This window comes from Fulmarus glacialis, unplaced genomic scaffold, assembly GCF_000690835.1.
Source record: "Fulmarus glacialis isolate BGI_N327 unplaced genomic scaffold, ASM69083v1 scaffold6528, whole genome shotgun sequence".
In the NCBI taxonomy this organism is placed as follows: Eukaryota; Metazoa; Chordata; class Aves; order Procellariiformes; family Procellariidae; genus Fulmarus; species Fulmarus glacialis.
In genome coordinates, this window is record NW_009228831.1 from 7879 (window position 1) to 22318 (window position 14440).

The 14440-nt window shown below is 38.7% G+C and overlaps 1 protein-coding gene across 1 annotated transcript in view; it reads right to left on the minus strand.

Annotated features, from left to right (window-relative positions):
- Positions 1–5876: 5876 nt before the first annotated feature.
- Positions 5877–14440, minus strand: part of COL9A1 (collagen, type IX, alpha 1) — a gene marked incomplete at its 5' end in the record, with an annotated part of 50398 nt that continues 41834 nt past the window's right edge. The window contains 5 exons of the mRNA XM_009583609.1: positions 5877–6433; positions 7661–7738; positions 10494–10682; positions 12775–12829; positions 13280–13426. Coding sequence (XP_009581904.1) covers positions 6249–6433; positions 7661–7738; positions 10494–10682; positions 12775–12829; positions 13280–13426 — 654 coding nt within the window. The remainder of the gene's footprint in view (positions 6434–7660; positions 7739–10493; positions 10683–12774; positions 12830–13279; positions 13427–14440) is intronic.

Sequence of the window (14440 nt, forward strand, 5' to 3'; positions counted from 1 at the left end):
TGCGCCGCCTTAGTGGTATGTGTATATTTTGGGGCTTTTAGCTAGCTGAAACCGAGCATCTGTTATTTGCCGGATGCAATTGCTGTATGTTAATTTACTTGAACTTATCAGAAAGCAGAACACTTTTTATATTTGAAGAAGTTTTATTTTTTCATCTATGTTTCCTACAGATGCCTTTTTCTTTTTATAGGCTCAAATCTAAAGGTCTTTTTAAAATGTATTTGAACACTTTGAATTTTTTTGCAGGTGACTTTGGTAATTATCTTGTTGCATTATTTTTTATTTTGCTAAAAACCCACTTTAATTTTCTCATGTGAGAAAACGGGTATTTTGTTATACAGGCTATCTTGATACCTTTTTAAAGATGCCGCGTTCTTCACTGGGGTAGAACAGAGTTAATCCCAGCTTAACTTTACTTCACACTGGCTTGCTCCTACGCTATAGCTTTAGAACTGAAAGCGGAATGTAGCTGGAAACGTGCTTCTGCATGGTTTTCAGGTTTGGCCCCTGAAATTTCTTTGCAGTTTCAGATTGATGTTGTCTTAAGCTTTTGGGAAGGGGCCGGGGAGGGCAGAGTGATCTTAATCTGTTTTGCAATTTGCTTTATCAGTTTCATATCTTTTTTGAGCAGCCTGTGCTGGAGTGCGCATTGCAAGGCACTAAACACGGAGGATTATTTTTTCCAGTAGCACAAGATATTTTTCTGATTTGGGAATGTTTATGTACCACAGGACTTTGAACTGAAATATCTTTGACAAAATGTTTTAGACCTTTCTTAAAAGCTCTCTAAGCTTTGTTCTAGTTCAGGGTCAGACTTGCCATATTTTATGGCAAGTTGCGTTATCGTCTACTAAGAACGTGTTGGGATTTTCTTCAAATAGCTATGTACAGAACTACTCAGTTTGCCTAAGGAAAGGAATAAACTTGGTAAGAGGGAAACTTTTCTGAGGCTGCAACACACCTCCTTTTGTCCACACGGTGGAGTTCAAAACATCTTTTCAGTACAACGGATAAAGCCCAGGCTGAACTTGCTCAGCAGCGCAAGAAATGAGCCAGTATGTGCTGCGTAGACTTACAGCACGAGTCAGTGTTTCTAATTTTGTTCTTGAGCCTGACTTTTTTTTTTCTAAAATCCATTTATTTTTGCATGGTAGTATTTGCAGAAATACTGCCTTTCTTGGATCATTATTTTCAGGTAACATTGCTTGGATTTTTATTTGTGTTTTGTACAGATACGCTTTATAGAAGCACATGCAGTAGCCGGACATCCCGCTTTCAGGCATCATTTGTGTCCACTGTAATGATGTTTGTCTCTAGGGGAGCAGGGAATCTGCTACGGTTAACAAAAATTGCAGCAGCATACTTTGTACGATGGCATAGCAGTGCAGCCTACTCAGTAATGTTTTAAGAACCAATAGTTTGGTCTTAAACAGGATTTGGTTTCAATGCTAAAAGAGCATTGCAATATGGAAACAGGATTGATTGTATCATCCATCCTCCCTTTACGTTTTGTGATTGTGGATTATGACAGATGTTAGATATGCACAGCTTTGTTAAATAAGCGTACTTTTTAAATTAATGGATAATCACACAAAATATTTTGGCGCTTCTTTTTCACAAGGGTGAAATACTATTTTTCATGTAAGCGTACACTCAATTTTTTTCTTCTTTTTCTGTAATGTTTACATAAAAGTCTTGTAAAAACCCCACGGGCTAAACTAGCATTTTATAAACTTGTTTCTCCAAATATACCATGTAAAGCCACCCCCTAACTTTGCAGTAGAACCACTGCTCTAATGTGACATGTTAGAACACGAGAAGTATCTCAGGAATCAAAACAATGTTGGTTTGGGGTGTTTTTTTTATCGTGTGTTTGTTAGATTCTGGATGTACAGTCTCATATACATTTTCCTTGAAATATGTTATGTCCACTACAACTAGATTGTACTGGATGGATGTTTAAATCCATCCGCATACATGTAGGTGGGTGTAGGCCATGGAGAACAAGTTTAACCATGACCTTGCCTTGGTTGGTGTTTAAGTGGAAAACTCAAGCTTCACGATACCTTAAGGAAATGTGGTTTTCAAATATTAATTGCTAACAAACGTTACAGATTCTAGACCAAAATAAGAATGTAGTCTACATGTCTTTTAGCAGTTTTATCTCCGAGTCTGCTGTTCTACAAACACGAATGCATTTAATTATTTACTGAAGTTTCAATGTAAATATATTCTGTCCCCAGTCAATGTATTTGAAGGATTTTCAATGACATACCTTATTTTATTATTTTCTTTCATTTCTGAATGATATGCAGCTGTCACTGAATGAATCACAGTACATGCTGACTGGTTGCTTCTTTCCTTCATTGTATTTTTGGTTTGCAATATTTAAGGTTCGGTTCAATGAAAATGTATTAAGTGGATAGAAAATTGCTTTTTACGTTATTATGTGGCCATTTACTTCTGAAATAGGATTCTGGATGGAAATGGAAACGTTTCACATCCTTTCTGTACGTGGTTCTGTCAGAAATGACAACCTTCCCTGTCAAATCATGAGAGGGAGGATGCAACTGCGAACGAGAGAAAGGCGAGGCAGAAAGCCACAGCAGCGAGCCCTGGGGAGCATTCAGGGCCGGGGCTGCAAGCCTGGGCTGGCTGAATTCGGGGTGGGGGGGGTTGCTTTTGACCACAACGAGGTCAGGCTTGTGCTTCCTATGGGTTGGTGAAACTTAGGGCTCTACAGTCTGGAGCAAAAAAAAAGTGAAAAACCTTGGCCTTATATATATAGATAGATATATAGATAGATACGATTTATGGAAGCTAATATAATCTCTGAATCAGATGCAGATAACTTCCCTGTCTGAATACAAGACAATCACTTTTATTCAAGAAACTGATTCACTGAACCATTTAACTTTAGGTAACTTTAGGTATTTTCATGGTTCTCTTGCTGCCTAACTCTCCCAGGAGAAAAAAGAGAACTCCCACATCAATGGCATTTTAAAGGATGCTAGGTAATAATTTGACCACTAACAGGATTTTCTTTCTTCAAATTTCATAGTGGCTTCAGCAAGCTTGCTTCATATGTTGTCTAAAGCTGCCACAGTTTTACTAGTGCTTTTGAATGCATACGCAGCAAGCAAAACAGAACAGTAAAAGAAAAGATTGAGGGGAGGGGAATAAAACTGAAGCTGTAACAAATCAGATGGGAGTAATGTGCCCTACAAAACAAAGACATTTCTTCTTTACTGTGATCCGTAAGCAGAGGAGATGCAGTGACTGCATTTTAAGTCTAAAGGAACCAGAAACTACATGGCCAAATAAGAATACAGTGATGAGCAGGTCAAGCAAACACATTTCGCCCAATTATCTAAGCAATTTAAAAACATTTGCAAAAATGCATCATGTGTTTGTACGTGGAGCACAACTGCTAGGCTCTGCTAGGAGGAACCAACACTCTTGTCTCTGAAACTAAGGGACTTGGTTTCTTGTTCGCTCTGTCTTTCAAGTCACCTTGAAAGTACCATCTGTTGACGCTTTCCCTTTTTGAAGGAAAAGCAAATTTTAGTTGTAGATACGTTTTTGGCTCTATGTAAACTCCGATCACAACTAGAGTATTCAGGGAAGCAAAATCTAGCGGAATCCTCCCCAGCCATGCTTTCTTGCCTCATTTGGGTGCTCCAACTGGTGCTCTAGAGCCATCGCTCCTCCTTTGGCTAGAGACACTTTGGCCTTTGTGAAATATTCACTAAGGGCTTTTGGTAGAAGCCGGTACTTGGGTGCTCAAACCCAGTGATAGCTGTGGCAGAAAACTTACATATATACACACATACATAAACTATGTATGTGTAACATGCGCGCGCGCACACACACACACACACATATATATATCTTAGTGCAGTATTCGGCAGCAGTGTTACTAATACTTGTTAGTAGCCTAGCAGGGAAAGCATTGCAGTCACCACTTGAAAATACCAGATTGGATCATGAAGAATTGGTTATCGTTTTGAGGACAGTTGTTAAACTGTTTTTCTCTTAGTTCCTGCCTACACTGAAGTTAAGTAATTGGGGAGGTAAAATATGTATTTATCACAGTGTAGTTAAACCTCGAGAATTAGGAGTGGCGGCAGAGATCCTGATAGGTAAAAGTAATTTTCATTAGTTTTTTGTTCAAAAAATCTCATAGCATTTTATAGTGTTGAACCAGAAAGAGATGAGAACAAGATTTACTTGGGACTTCACCGAGATTCCAGGAGCATCTGGTTAGAATGGGTAAGTTGCTGTCAGTGGCTTGAGAAACCTCTCAACCCCTTTGCTTTGTGCTTTCTAAATATATTTATTTAAACTAGCACTATTTTTTCTGTATCACCGTAGTTGATAGGCCTTCCTTTTAAATTCATAATCCTGCCTTTATTTTCCAAATCTTTATTTACTTGAATGTGCTGTTACTAAAATTCAGTTCCTGATATTTTTTGGTATACAGTCTACCATTCTTCAGATAAAATTTTTCCGCTCTTGCACAAGATTCAGAATTGGTAAATACTTAGATTAACCAATGGGTCCCACACCAACTTATGATGGGCCTGAGGATTTATTCTTCAGTTCTGTATTTTAAGTTAAAACTCACCAATCAGCTTGAAGGCAGAAAATCTGTCACAATCTTAATCTATCCACTTACATAGATTCTGCATTGAACTGACCCTCAGTGTTGAATTTGTTTGATTGTAATAATTATTTGGTTTTTACATGTGAATGTTTTCTCTCCCACATAAATTTCTTTTCATTGTGGAATTTTATGCGTTTTTCAGACTACGTTTTTTTAAAGCACTTCACATTTGTATTTAAATGTTGGGGTTTCTTTGCTTCTTTTGACTCATTATGTTTATGCATTACATATGGAAAATAATATTTTCCTTCTGTTATCAGTTGTTTTTTTTTTCTTTTTAACAGTTCTACACACTTTATAGTCAAAATAAAAGTTTGCTGGTGAAACTACAGTTTGTCATTACCACTAACATTTTATTTGTTGTGTTACGTAAGGAGTACTTTTGAGGAAGACAAGCGCCATCACTCCGAACGTCCCCCCCTTCCTCCTTCTTCCCCCAGCTTTATATGCCAAGCATGACGACTTATGGTATGGAATATCCCTTTGGTCAGTTGGGGTCAGCTGTCCCGGCTGTGTCCCCTCCCAGCTTCTCGTGCACCCCCAGCCTCCTCGGTGTTGGGGTGGTGTGAGAAGCAGCAAAGGCCTTGACTCTGTGTAAGCACTGCTCAGCAGTAACAAAAACATCCCTGTGTTACCAACACTGTTTCCAGCACAAATCCAAAACATAGCCCCATACTAGCTACTAGGAAGAAAATTAACTCTATCCTAGCCAAAACCAGCACAGGGTTAAAACATTATTTATTTGGGTTTTTTTGTACAACCACGTATGTTACTTCAAAATCTGTAATCTCTACTATAAAACTTTTCTATTTCTGGGACTTAAAATTCCCTTGACAGTGGCCTCTAGCCTTTTATTTTAATTTAACATAGATGGAGGCAAGCTGGAATAGGCTTCATAGAAAATTATAAATGCAACACAAATTGGAGTGGCAAATGAAAAGGTTATTCCACATGGCTTATTCATGAGAACCCAGTGATCATACCTTTACAGAGACCTTGCAGCATAAAACGTGTCAGGTTTTCATAAGAACAGCCTCCCAGCTGTGTTTCTAGAATTGAATTGAAGAGCTGAGGGAGGCTTAGCATATCCTGTACAGCACATACATACAATGAAATGACTGTGCATGAAGTGATGTAATTTGCTTGGGAGTGCACTGGAATTTATTTTATAACCACAAAAGAATAGCTACAACTGAAGTAAATAAACTGTTCCTTTTTTATTTGATGGCTGAAGACACGTTACTTCACTGTACATCATACACAGGAATTAAGTAGGGGAGGAGGAGAAATCACAGAAACTCAAAATAAAAATAAAAATAGACAAGTGCCTTTTCCCCCCCCCAAAGGGAGAAAGAGCCAGAAGGCATCACCTGTGTATTTCTGTAAGCACCATTGTTCCAGCTTGTGTTGCTAAGTACACCTTCAGAAGGAATGTACAACCAGTGTGTTAAAAATGCCTTACTGAAACCTTGGTTGAAAGGTTTCTCCTTGTTTGTATTTCTCCTTCATTCCTTTTTTTTTCTCAGCTGTCTGTGCAGGAAGTAAATTGATGCTGACACTTCGTGGCACTTGCGTTGCCCATTCATGGCCCTTTCATGTTCTTACCAGCTCTCTGCCCAGCCTGCATTCTGCAAGACGATGGCTCACAGTACCCAGGAGGGCCGGGAGGGCCAGGAGGACCAGGAACCCCAGGCTGACCGGCCACCCCAGGGAGACCTCGTTCACCATCACGGCCTTCCCTGCCATAGCTGGGTTTGCCTGGTTCACCTGGAAAAGTGGATGCAGGTCTAAAAATTGGCAGCATATTACTTGCTTAGTATATATGTAGCTTTACCGAACATCCTGTTCTTAAAAGTCGTATGAATATGGTTTTTTACTGCTCCCCAGAGAGGTGCCTACTTAGAGAGCCAGTTTTCCTCTAATAGACAACCAGGCTGTGTTTACACATCTACAGCAATGAAATTTCAGGCCCAACCCTCCTCAGTTATACTGGAGCAGATATGCTGCTATAAAAAGTTATGCAGTATAACTGATGGCAGCACTGTAGACAACCCCGTTGGCAATGCAATGCGTATGAAGGTGTAGATGCTACTCACTACTTCAGAGTTATGTTAGCGCTCCAGAAAGAGATGTATCAAGAATTTATTTTTATTCTCCACTCAGATATGTTGGGGAAATAGATGTATAGAGTGGAACTGCTGAGCACTGAAGTATCTTTTTACTTCTAAATCTTCAATGAAGGGATGAAATATAGTGATTTTAGTAAGCCTCTTCCAATGATAAATTTCTAAAGAGACAACTCTGAGTTTCACAGACGTCCTAGGTATCAGTATATACTCAACTGATTTTTTTTCTCCTTTTTACAAAACTACCACATTTTGGTAGTTTCTGTCTATATATACATACAGAAACGCATTGTAGAGAGATACCCATGGAAATAATATGTTTATTTTCATTCACTGGCCACTAGAGGCCAGTTGTGCTGCACTTATCAGCAAGAATCCGACCTGGACCCCTCTCACGTAACACTGAAATTAATTACCACAAAAATAAAGGAGAATTGTATTTTGAATGTCCTAAATTATGAATGGAGATTTTGAAGACTGCTGTGGCTGCCAGTGAGATAATCTGGGGCTTGTGGCCTTTTTCTTGTTTTATTTTATATATAAATAAATACTTATATAAAAAAAAGAGGCAATCATATACATATATACACATGCAATTGCCTCTTTTTTTTTTTTTCATGCTTTGTATACATTTTTCCTAATCTTTCTACACTGAGATAAATGGGATGGTAGCTCTTTAGTAAAAGAGCTTTTAATTCTGATTTGTGACTGTATTATTACTTACGAAGTAAAAATGATGAAATACTGTTATTTGGAAGCTTATTTCTCAATGGACTCCTTTTATCTTTTCAAGGCGGCTTGAGTTATCAGTTCTGAATAAATTTTTACTACATCTTTTCTTCTTTACCCTCATCCTTGTTATATTTACCTGGAAGACCTCTTGGTCCAGGGTAACCTTTCAGTCCTCTGCCTGGAAATCCTCTTTCTCCTCTTTCTCCTGGTTCACCTAAAGCAAATTCACAAATATTAGTTACAGCCTGCTTGGAGTATTACTTTCAGTAAGTTCCCTCTCAGAGGTGAATGACTAATAAGCAAAGAATTCAGGTGGCTGTATATATTCTTAGCATTTTTGAACGATGTTCTGACACATGTCCTTGTAAGAGGCTTGGGGTTTGTTTGGATTTTTTCTGCCATTTGAGTTATACTCAGAAGCAGACATGTTGGAGGGAAACAAAAAAACAACATCTGGGCGGGACAGTAAGTACCACATGAAATATGCCATAGCGTATATAACAGAAATAAACCAAACTCACAGAACTATACAGGCTATTTTGGAATGCAGACTGTGGGTACTGGCAAATGGCTTTTGCAAGACCATGTGAACTCCGCTAATAAGTAAAAATTCTCAAGTGCTGGTCCTTGAGACAGCTAGTGCAGAGAAGAAAAGAGAAGCTGCCTTGCACACGTTACAGTATTCTGTTGACATCCACATAAGACGCTCATAAAAGTAAAACAAAGGACTTTGTTCTCATATACTGGTATTATGGAGACTTTTCTTTGGTGGGTGCCCAGCTTTTCTTCAAACTCATATGTTGCTCCAAACAAGAAGTATCTTAGTAAGACGAAGCTTTTTTTGTTGTTTTAGTTGTAAAGTTCAAATTCTGTTCACTGCATATATTCCATAAAAGTGCATATATCTATCATGTGTGAATATCCTACGTAAACACTTGATTTTTTTTTTTTGCTGTAAGTCAAAAGTCGCAAGTATATGCCTAATAATGTTTGAGTGAGCTTTATTTTATACTTCCATACTTTCTTGTTCTGGAGTGAGGAGAGTTCAAATAGACAGTTAAGTTTGGGGCTTGCCTAGAAATGGCACAGCAGAAAACAGGAGTCAGTACAAAAGTCCAAGTTTCAATAAAAGATGCACACAGGGTACTAGAGGAGGAATCTTATCTCTACGCTTCAGACTGCCTAGTCAACATGGAGATTCAGCCTGTCTTTGTAAATACAGCTACTGGAAGCGCTGATGTCAGGTTACCCGTATATACTTCTGCTATTTCCTGCTACTGAACACTTTGGAATAGTGTTTACTGCTGGTTACCCCAAACTTCTCCGACTTCTTATTTCCAATTCTGCCCTCCTTCACTACCCCAGATTGCTCATTAAAGTAACTATAACAGCCTTCCATGAGCCAGCTCTTTTTGACTCTGCTGTTGTTGATGCTGTACCTTTGTATCTTCTGCTCTATCTCATGGTAACATATTCTTTATTTCTCTCTCCTATTTATCATGCCCTTCTAAACTATTCTCAACATCCTCCTCCTTTTCTCTTTTATCACATGTCCTAGGTACCCTTTTCCTCTCACTCCCATCTCAGACAACTCCCCAGATGGATGGGGAAAGTCAGTTCATCTCTGTGACCTCTGTGGAACCCTGGTAACTAGCAGGAACTCAGAGTGAAGCACTGAGATTTTTTTCAGGGTGCCTGCCATGTAGCATCATGATAGCTCTTGCACATGAGAGCATTCACCACTTCTCTTGTTTCTGTAATTGTATTTCAAGGTTTACTGTTAGGTAACTTGGAATTTGATGACAATTGCGATAGGAAACAAAGCATTTTGCTTGTTTGGTTTTTTTTTTTTTAATGCTCTGTAGATTTTTTTTTTTAATATTAATACAGTGCAGCCTGCTGTGTGATGAAACAAATTCAGAATATCAGATCACCTTTGTATCTCCATTTTTTGTTGCTTCTGCAAATACAGATGACATTACATTGAATTAAAACAGTACAGCAACAAAATGCTGTTAAGGTTTGCTTTGTTTGTGTTCTATTCCTTCTCTCAAAGGTTTTCCCAATTTTACTTTCAAATAAAACTTGAGACAAATGCTCTAATCCAGCGACAGACCAGCTTTGTGCAGAAATACAATTTTTAAATAAAACCTTCCTTCAAGAAAACAAAATCGAAATCACTGCTGAATAGAAACTAATACATACATAGTGGTCATAAGACTTTGCAGAAAATTCTACTGTATAATCCTTTGGAGGTATATAAACCCTCTCAGTCAGGAACAAAAGAGATTAACTTAGATCAAAGTTTTTTTGTAAACTGTAAGGTTAGTCAATTTTATTATGGTTTTGTTCTTTCCAAAGAATCAATAGATTGTGGTACATGGTGCAATGATCTTAAACGGCTCAAGTATTATACCCAGATAAAAGAGACAGATTGTTATCAGTCACTTGTAATGTGAGAAACTAGACAGACTTAGAAAAGGAGGCTAGAGATTAGCAAATGAATCTGGCTGTTTATGTTTGCAAGACTTGCGGTCCCAAAAGCTGAAGTGAGGTCCACAGCCAGACTGAGTGGAGGAAAGAGGGAATCACTGCTGGAACTTTTCAGCATATGAAAAACACAAACCTCAAAAGTCCACGAGAGGGAAAATTAATATTAGGAATCTGACTCAGCTGCTTACTTCTAGTTCAAGGCAGATGCCTGTCTTTTCTCATATTGTATAAGTGATTTGTTGACAAAAAACAGATTTATAAACAAGTCTTGCTGAGGCCAGGCCAATGTGCCCTTTAATCACTGGGGCAACTGATGCAACAGGTACAGGAAACAGCTTAGGTTCCTAATTCACGATCTTTTTGGACTTTACATGCGTACAATGTACATCCACAATCTGTAATCCAAAGGGGAAAAAAAAAACCACACAAAAAACTGGAGCAGTCAACAACTGAAAGCCAGTTACAGAATTTCTTACCTTTAGGACCTTTACGACCGATCTCACCGGGAGGACCTTTAAGGCCAGGTAAGCCACGGGGTCCAAGCTGTCCTGGGAAGCCATTTTCGCCAGCAGGCCCTGGAGCACCTGGTGGCCCCGGTCGGCCAGGAAGACCTGGAGCACCAAATTCTGGCCTCCTAAGACTGGCTGCCAGCTGAGCTAGTTGTTCTGCATTGAACAGGAGGACAGAATTAAGCAGTAAGTGAATCTGAATGGAGAGATTCTCATGTTCACTGAAGAAGAATGTGTATTCTCTGCTACAGAAACCAACAGATCACAGTACAGCACTTTCCTTATATACAGTGCTATTTACAAAGTTTGTTACCTATAAGGTATTATCTTAGTACTACTAGAAGGAAACTGCATAGGCACACTGTGAAGCTGCTCACTCTGAAGCCTACATCTTAAATATTTGATGTTTGCAAGCTCAAATGACTTAAATGTATATGGTTTATTTAGAAATGTCCTTATAATTTTCTATGTCATTTAAATTTCAACCACCTAGTAAGAAAACTTACTCATGCAATTGCTGCCTCTTAAAAGAGCAAATATCCCTCTTTGTTACTACTTGTTAATCCTTATTAAGATCCATCTTTGCAAGAAGGAACAGCTGAAAAGCATAAGGGCAGTCATCTACATTGGCCTGCAAAGTAAGTGCAGGCCTTTTTTTTCAGAGGAAAGAGACCCCTCAAATTGGTGCTTATGAGCTCACATTTGATAAATAATTGAACATTTTATGTTGATCTTTTCTTAAGGTAAATCAGCAGGAGCTTTGCTCTTCATTAGGCACAGGATCAGCTTGCCATTCCTTGGAATGTTCGAAGCTAGCTATTCCCTTTTCCTCATCCCTCCTTCAGGCCACTGCTGTAACAGCATGAGAGCAATCCTCTCTTTGCTTAAAGTTTCTATTCTAGACTTCAAATCCATCTTCCAAGCATGCCTTAGAAATAACTTTCTCTGGATACAGCCACACACAACTCCATATGACATTTGCTATAAAGTCTGCATGACTTGGCAAGACAAGTTATTTTGTGTCGGCAACAAAGAAAAATTAAGAAGATGGGTGTGGAGTGGTGCAAAGGGTCTGAAATAAAACAGGAACTATGGCTAGCAGATATATGAGGAAGACTGGGGATAGCAATCTGCGGGCAAAGCCTACTCAGGAGCTGAACTTCAGTTACGGTTGTCCTTAAGCTGACAAAGTTCCAGGGACCCACTTGGATTGATTTCTTCTTTTTTTTTCCCTTTTGTCTTTTTTTTTTTTTTTTTTTAAAGCATGACAGCATTGACAATTATAGAGGCTCTCGAGGGGGATGCAATGAAAACAGTCTAGATTTTTCCCATATCCTTCTCTTCACTGCTAATTCTGATGATTATGAATAAACTCGTGCATCATATCTGATTTGGCTATAATCCTCCTCAATATTACTGTGTCTTTCAAGAGATCACTTTAAAAGGCCTTTTTATCCTATTTATAGAAAGTTTAAAAAAAAAAATACCCTGTTGGGCAGTATCAAGAACAGTAATGACTACTAATAATTTTTAGATTAAGTCATGAGCAGCAATTTCATTCTGGTAAATGCCTAACATTACAAAGGCATAATACCTCTGAGAGGACCTTCAACAGCAAGTACTGAAAAGTATCTTTTGTGCTTACAGGGCAGCATAAATTTTTAAGCTTGGTAAATCCCATGCACCCAACTGTATTAGAAAAGCTCCAGATTTCTGTGTGTGTCAAGAAGAACTGAGCGATACAATTAGGGTTTTGAACATCTGCCTACTGCTTTCATTTTATGGTATGTTATCTACAGAAAGCCTCTCTCTGCACTCCTCTTTTTTTTTACCTGTTTCACACATAGTTTGTTTACTGTAATCTAATAGTGTATGAGTACAAATATCAAAACAAACTTTCAGTGAAGCCATGTATTTTTATATATGTAAACATAGCAAGTGATTTCTACACAAAATATATGTATTTCATAAAAACACTCTGGTCTATTGCCTCATTACTATAGTAATAGCATAGAATCAACAGGTATTTCCATGAGGATACAAAGTATACATAAAATAAGGGACTTCTTTCTCATATTCTCTCATATTGTGTCCACATTCACATGTGGGAAGATTTTCTGCCAGGTCCCCTGCTGAGGCCACGCTATTAGTTTTGGATAACAGTGGGAAAATCTTGGTTGCCTCCACAGCAGATTATCATCCTGATTTAAATGCACAAGAAACTTCAAATACTTTTTAGCATATTTACCTTGCATGACTCTCATGCAAACCTGCTTAATGTGTTGATCGGTTGGTTCTTTTCCCTAGGGTTAAAAAAATAATAGTTTAAAAAAACAGTTGATATCACAGTACCTTTTATAAGTGTGCCTGATGTGAAAAATGCTGGCCGGTCAATGAAAGATGTTCCAGTCCATGCAAGTGCAACTATTCCAGCTGAAGTCAATTTAACTAGCAAGGTAGATACTATGTTTGATACAGCCATGTATCAAACATGGTACATGCACACTACAGCAATGGGGCTGGTGTAAGGAAATGGAACTGAACTGAAAGCTGAGGACCCAAGGACCTAACTGTATACAACCCTAAGATTTTTCTGGTGCACAAATGTACCTGTTGTGAGGTACAGTGTATTTCAAACTCTACTGTGGCACTTGGGTTTTGCATGCGTACGTAGCTCCTGATGCAAGAAAAGGAGTGGTGTGAGTGACAGCTAAGCGTTCAAAATATACCAATCACATTAAAACAGTACTTACAGCCGGACCTTGGCTGCCAGGCAGACCTGGGGCACCCTGTTCACCCTGCAAGCCTCGCGGTCCAGGTGAGCCTCGTGGCCCTTCCATGCCAGGCAGTCCCCGACTTCCCTCAGGCCCACGGGAACCAGGCTCTCCAGGATTACCAATCTGACAATGAAAGAGAAGATTTTCAAAGGACTGCTATGCTAGTGTTAGACTCATTCTGACATATCAAAATGGTGACAGGAGCTATTTGCAAATGCAAAGCAATGAATGCTGGGACGTAGAGTTGTTGAACAGCTTCTTTTTAAATAAGCGACTGGAGTCGGTGGTTGTGTGATTTATAAACATAAAAGGAGGTCTGTATTCCTCCCTTAAAGGGGAGAAGTGGAAAAAAAAGATATTCTGTCAAAAGAGGCAAATGGGCATCCATAGTGACATGCACAAAACATTTGGTTTTTTGTCAAAGAACAAAGATTGCCTATACTCGGTTTCTACTTCTGTCCTTGTGTATGTCACATGCAACTTTTCTAGACATTAAGTGCTCCATTAGTTACAAAAATTCCAGCTCTCTGCTTGTTCCAAATGCTTTTCATTCCCTTTCCTAGAGAGTACGCCAGTAGGCGCCTCCGAGTTATTTTCAATACAAGCTATTGTACTACTATTGATCAATAATATTGATCTTTCTAACAAAGAAAAAAAACAACCAACAAACAAACAAACTCGAAAAACCACAACAAAACCCAACCCCCAAACCAAAACAAACAGAAAAAAAAAATCCTACATATTTATTGGCTTCCCAAATCTACTGGGGAAAAAAAAAACCACCACTTGCTGAAAGAGATGCTCAAAACCATGGCCAATTACTCAGCTGTGGTATCAGTTAAATCCACAAGATGGAGCCATTTCAGTTCCATCTACGCTGCATCTCAGACAGCTAATTGCTGTCCCTGTCAGAAGAAAACCCAAAGAACACACTTCAACATATATATTAAGACGACAGCAAAATTCCCTTCGTGGACTATACAACCAAGAAGCCACCATTTCTTTCTTGCCCAGTCTGGCAAGTTACCAGGTTCCCTGATGGATTACTCATCCCTGTGTATGTACTCACTAGTATGACAAGCACTCTAGGGTCTCATCAAGAGAAGAGGATTTTAAAAATCCAGGGGAATAAAACTA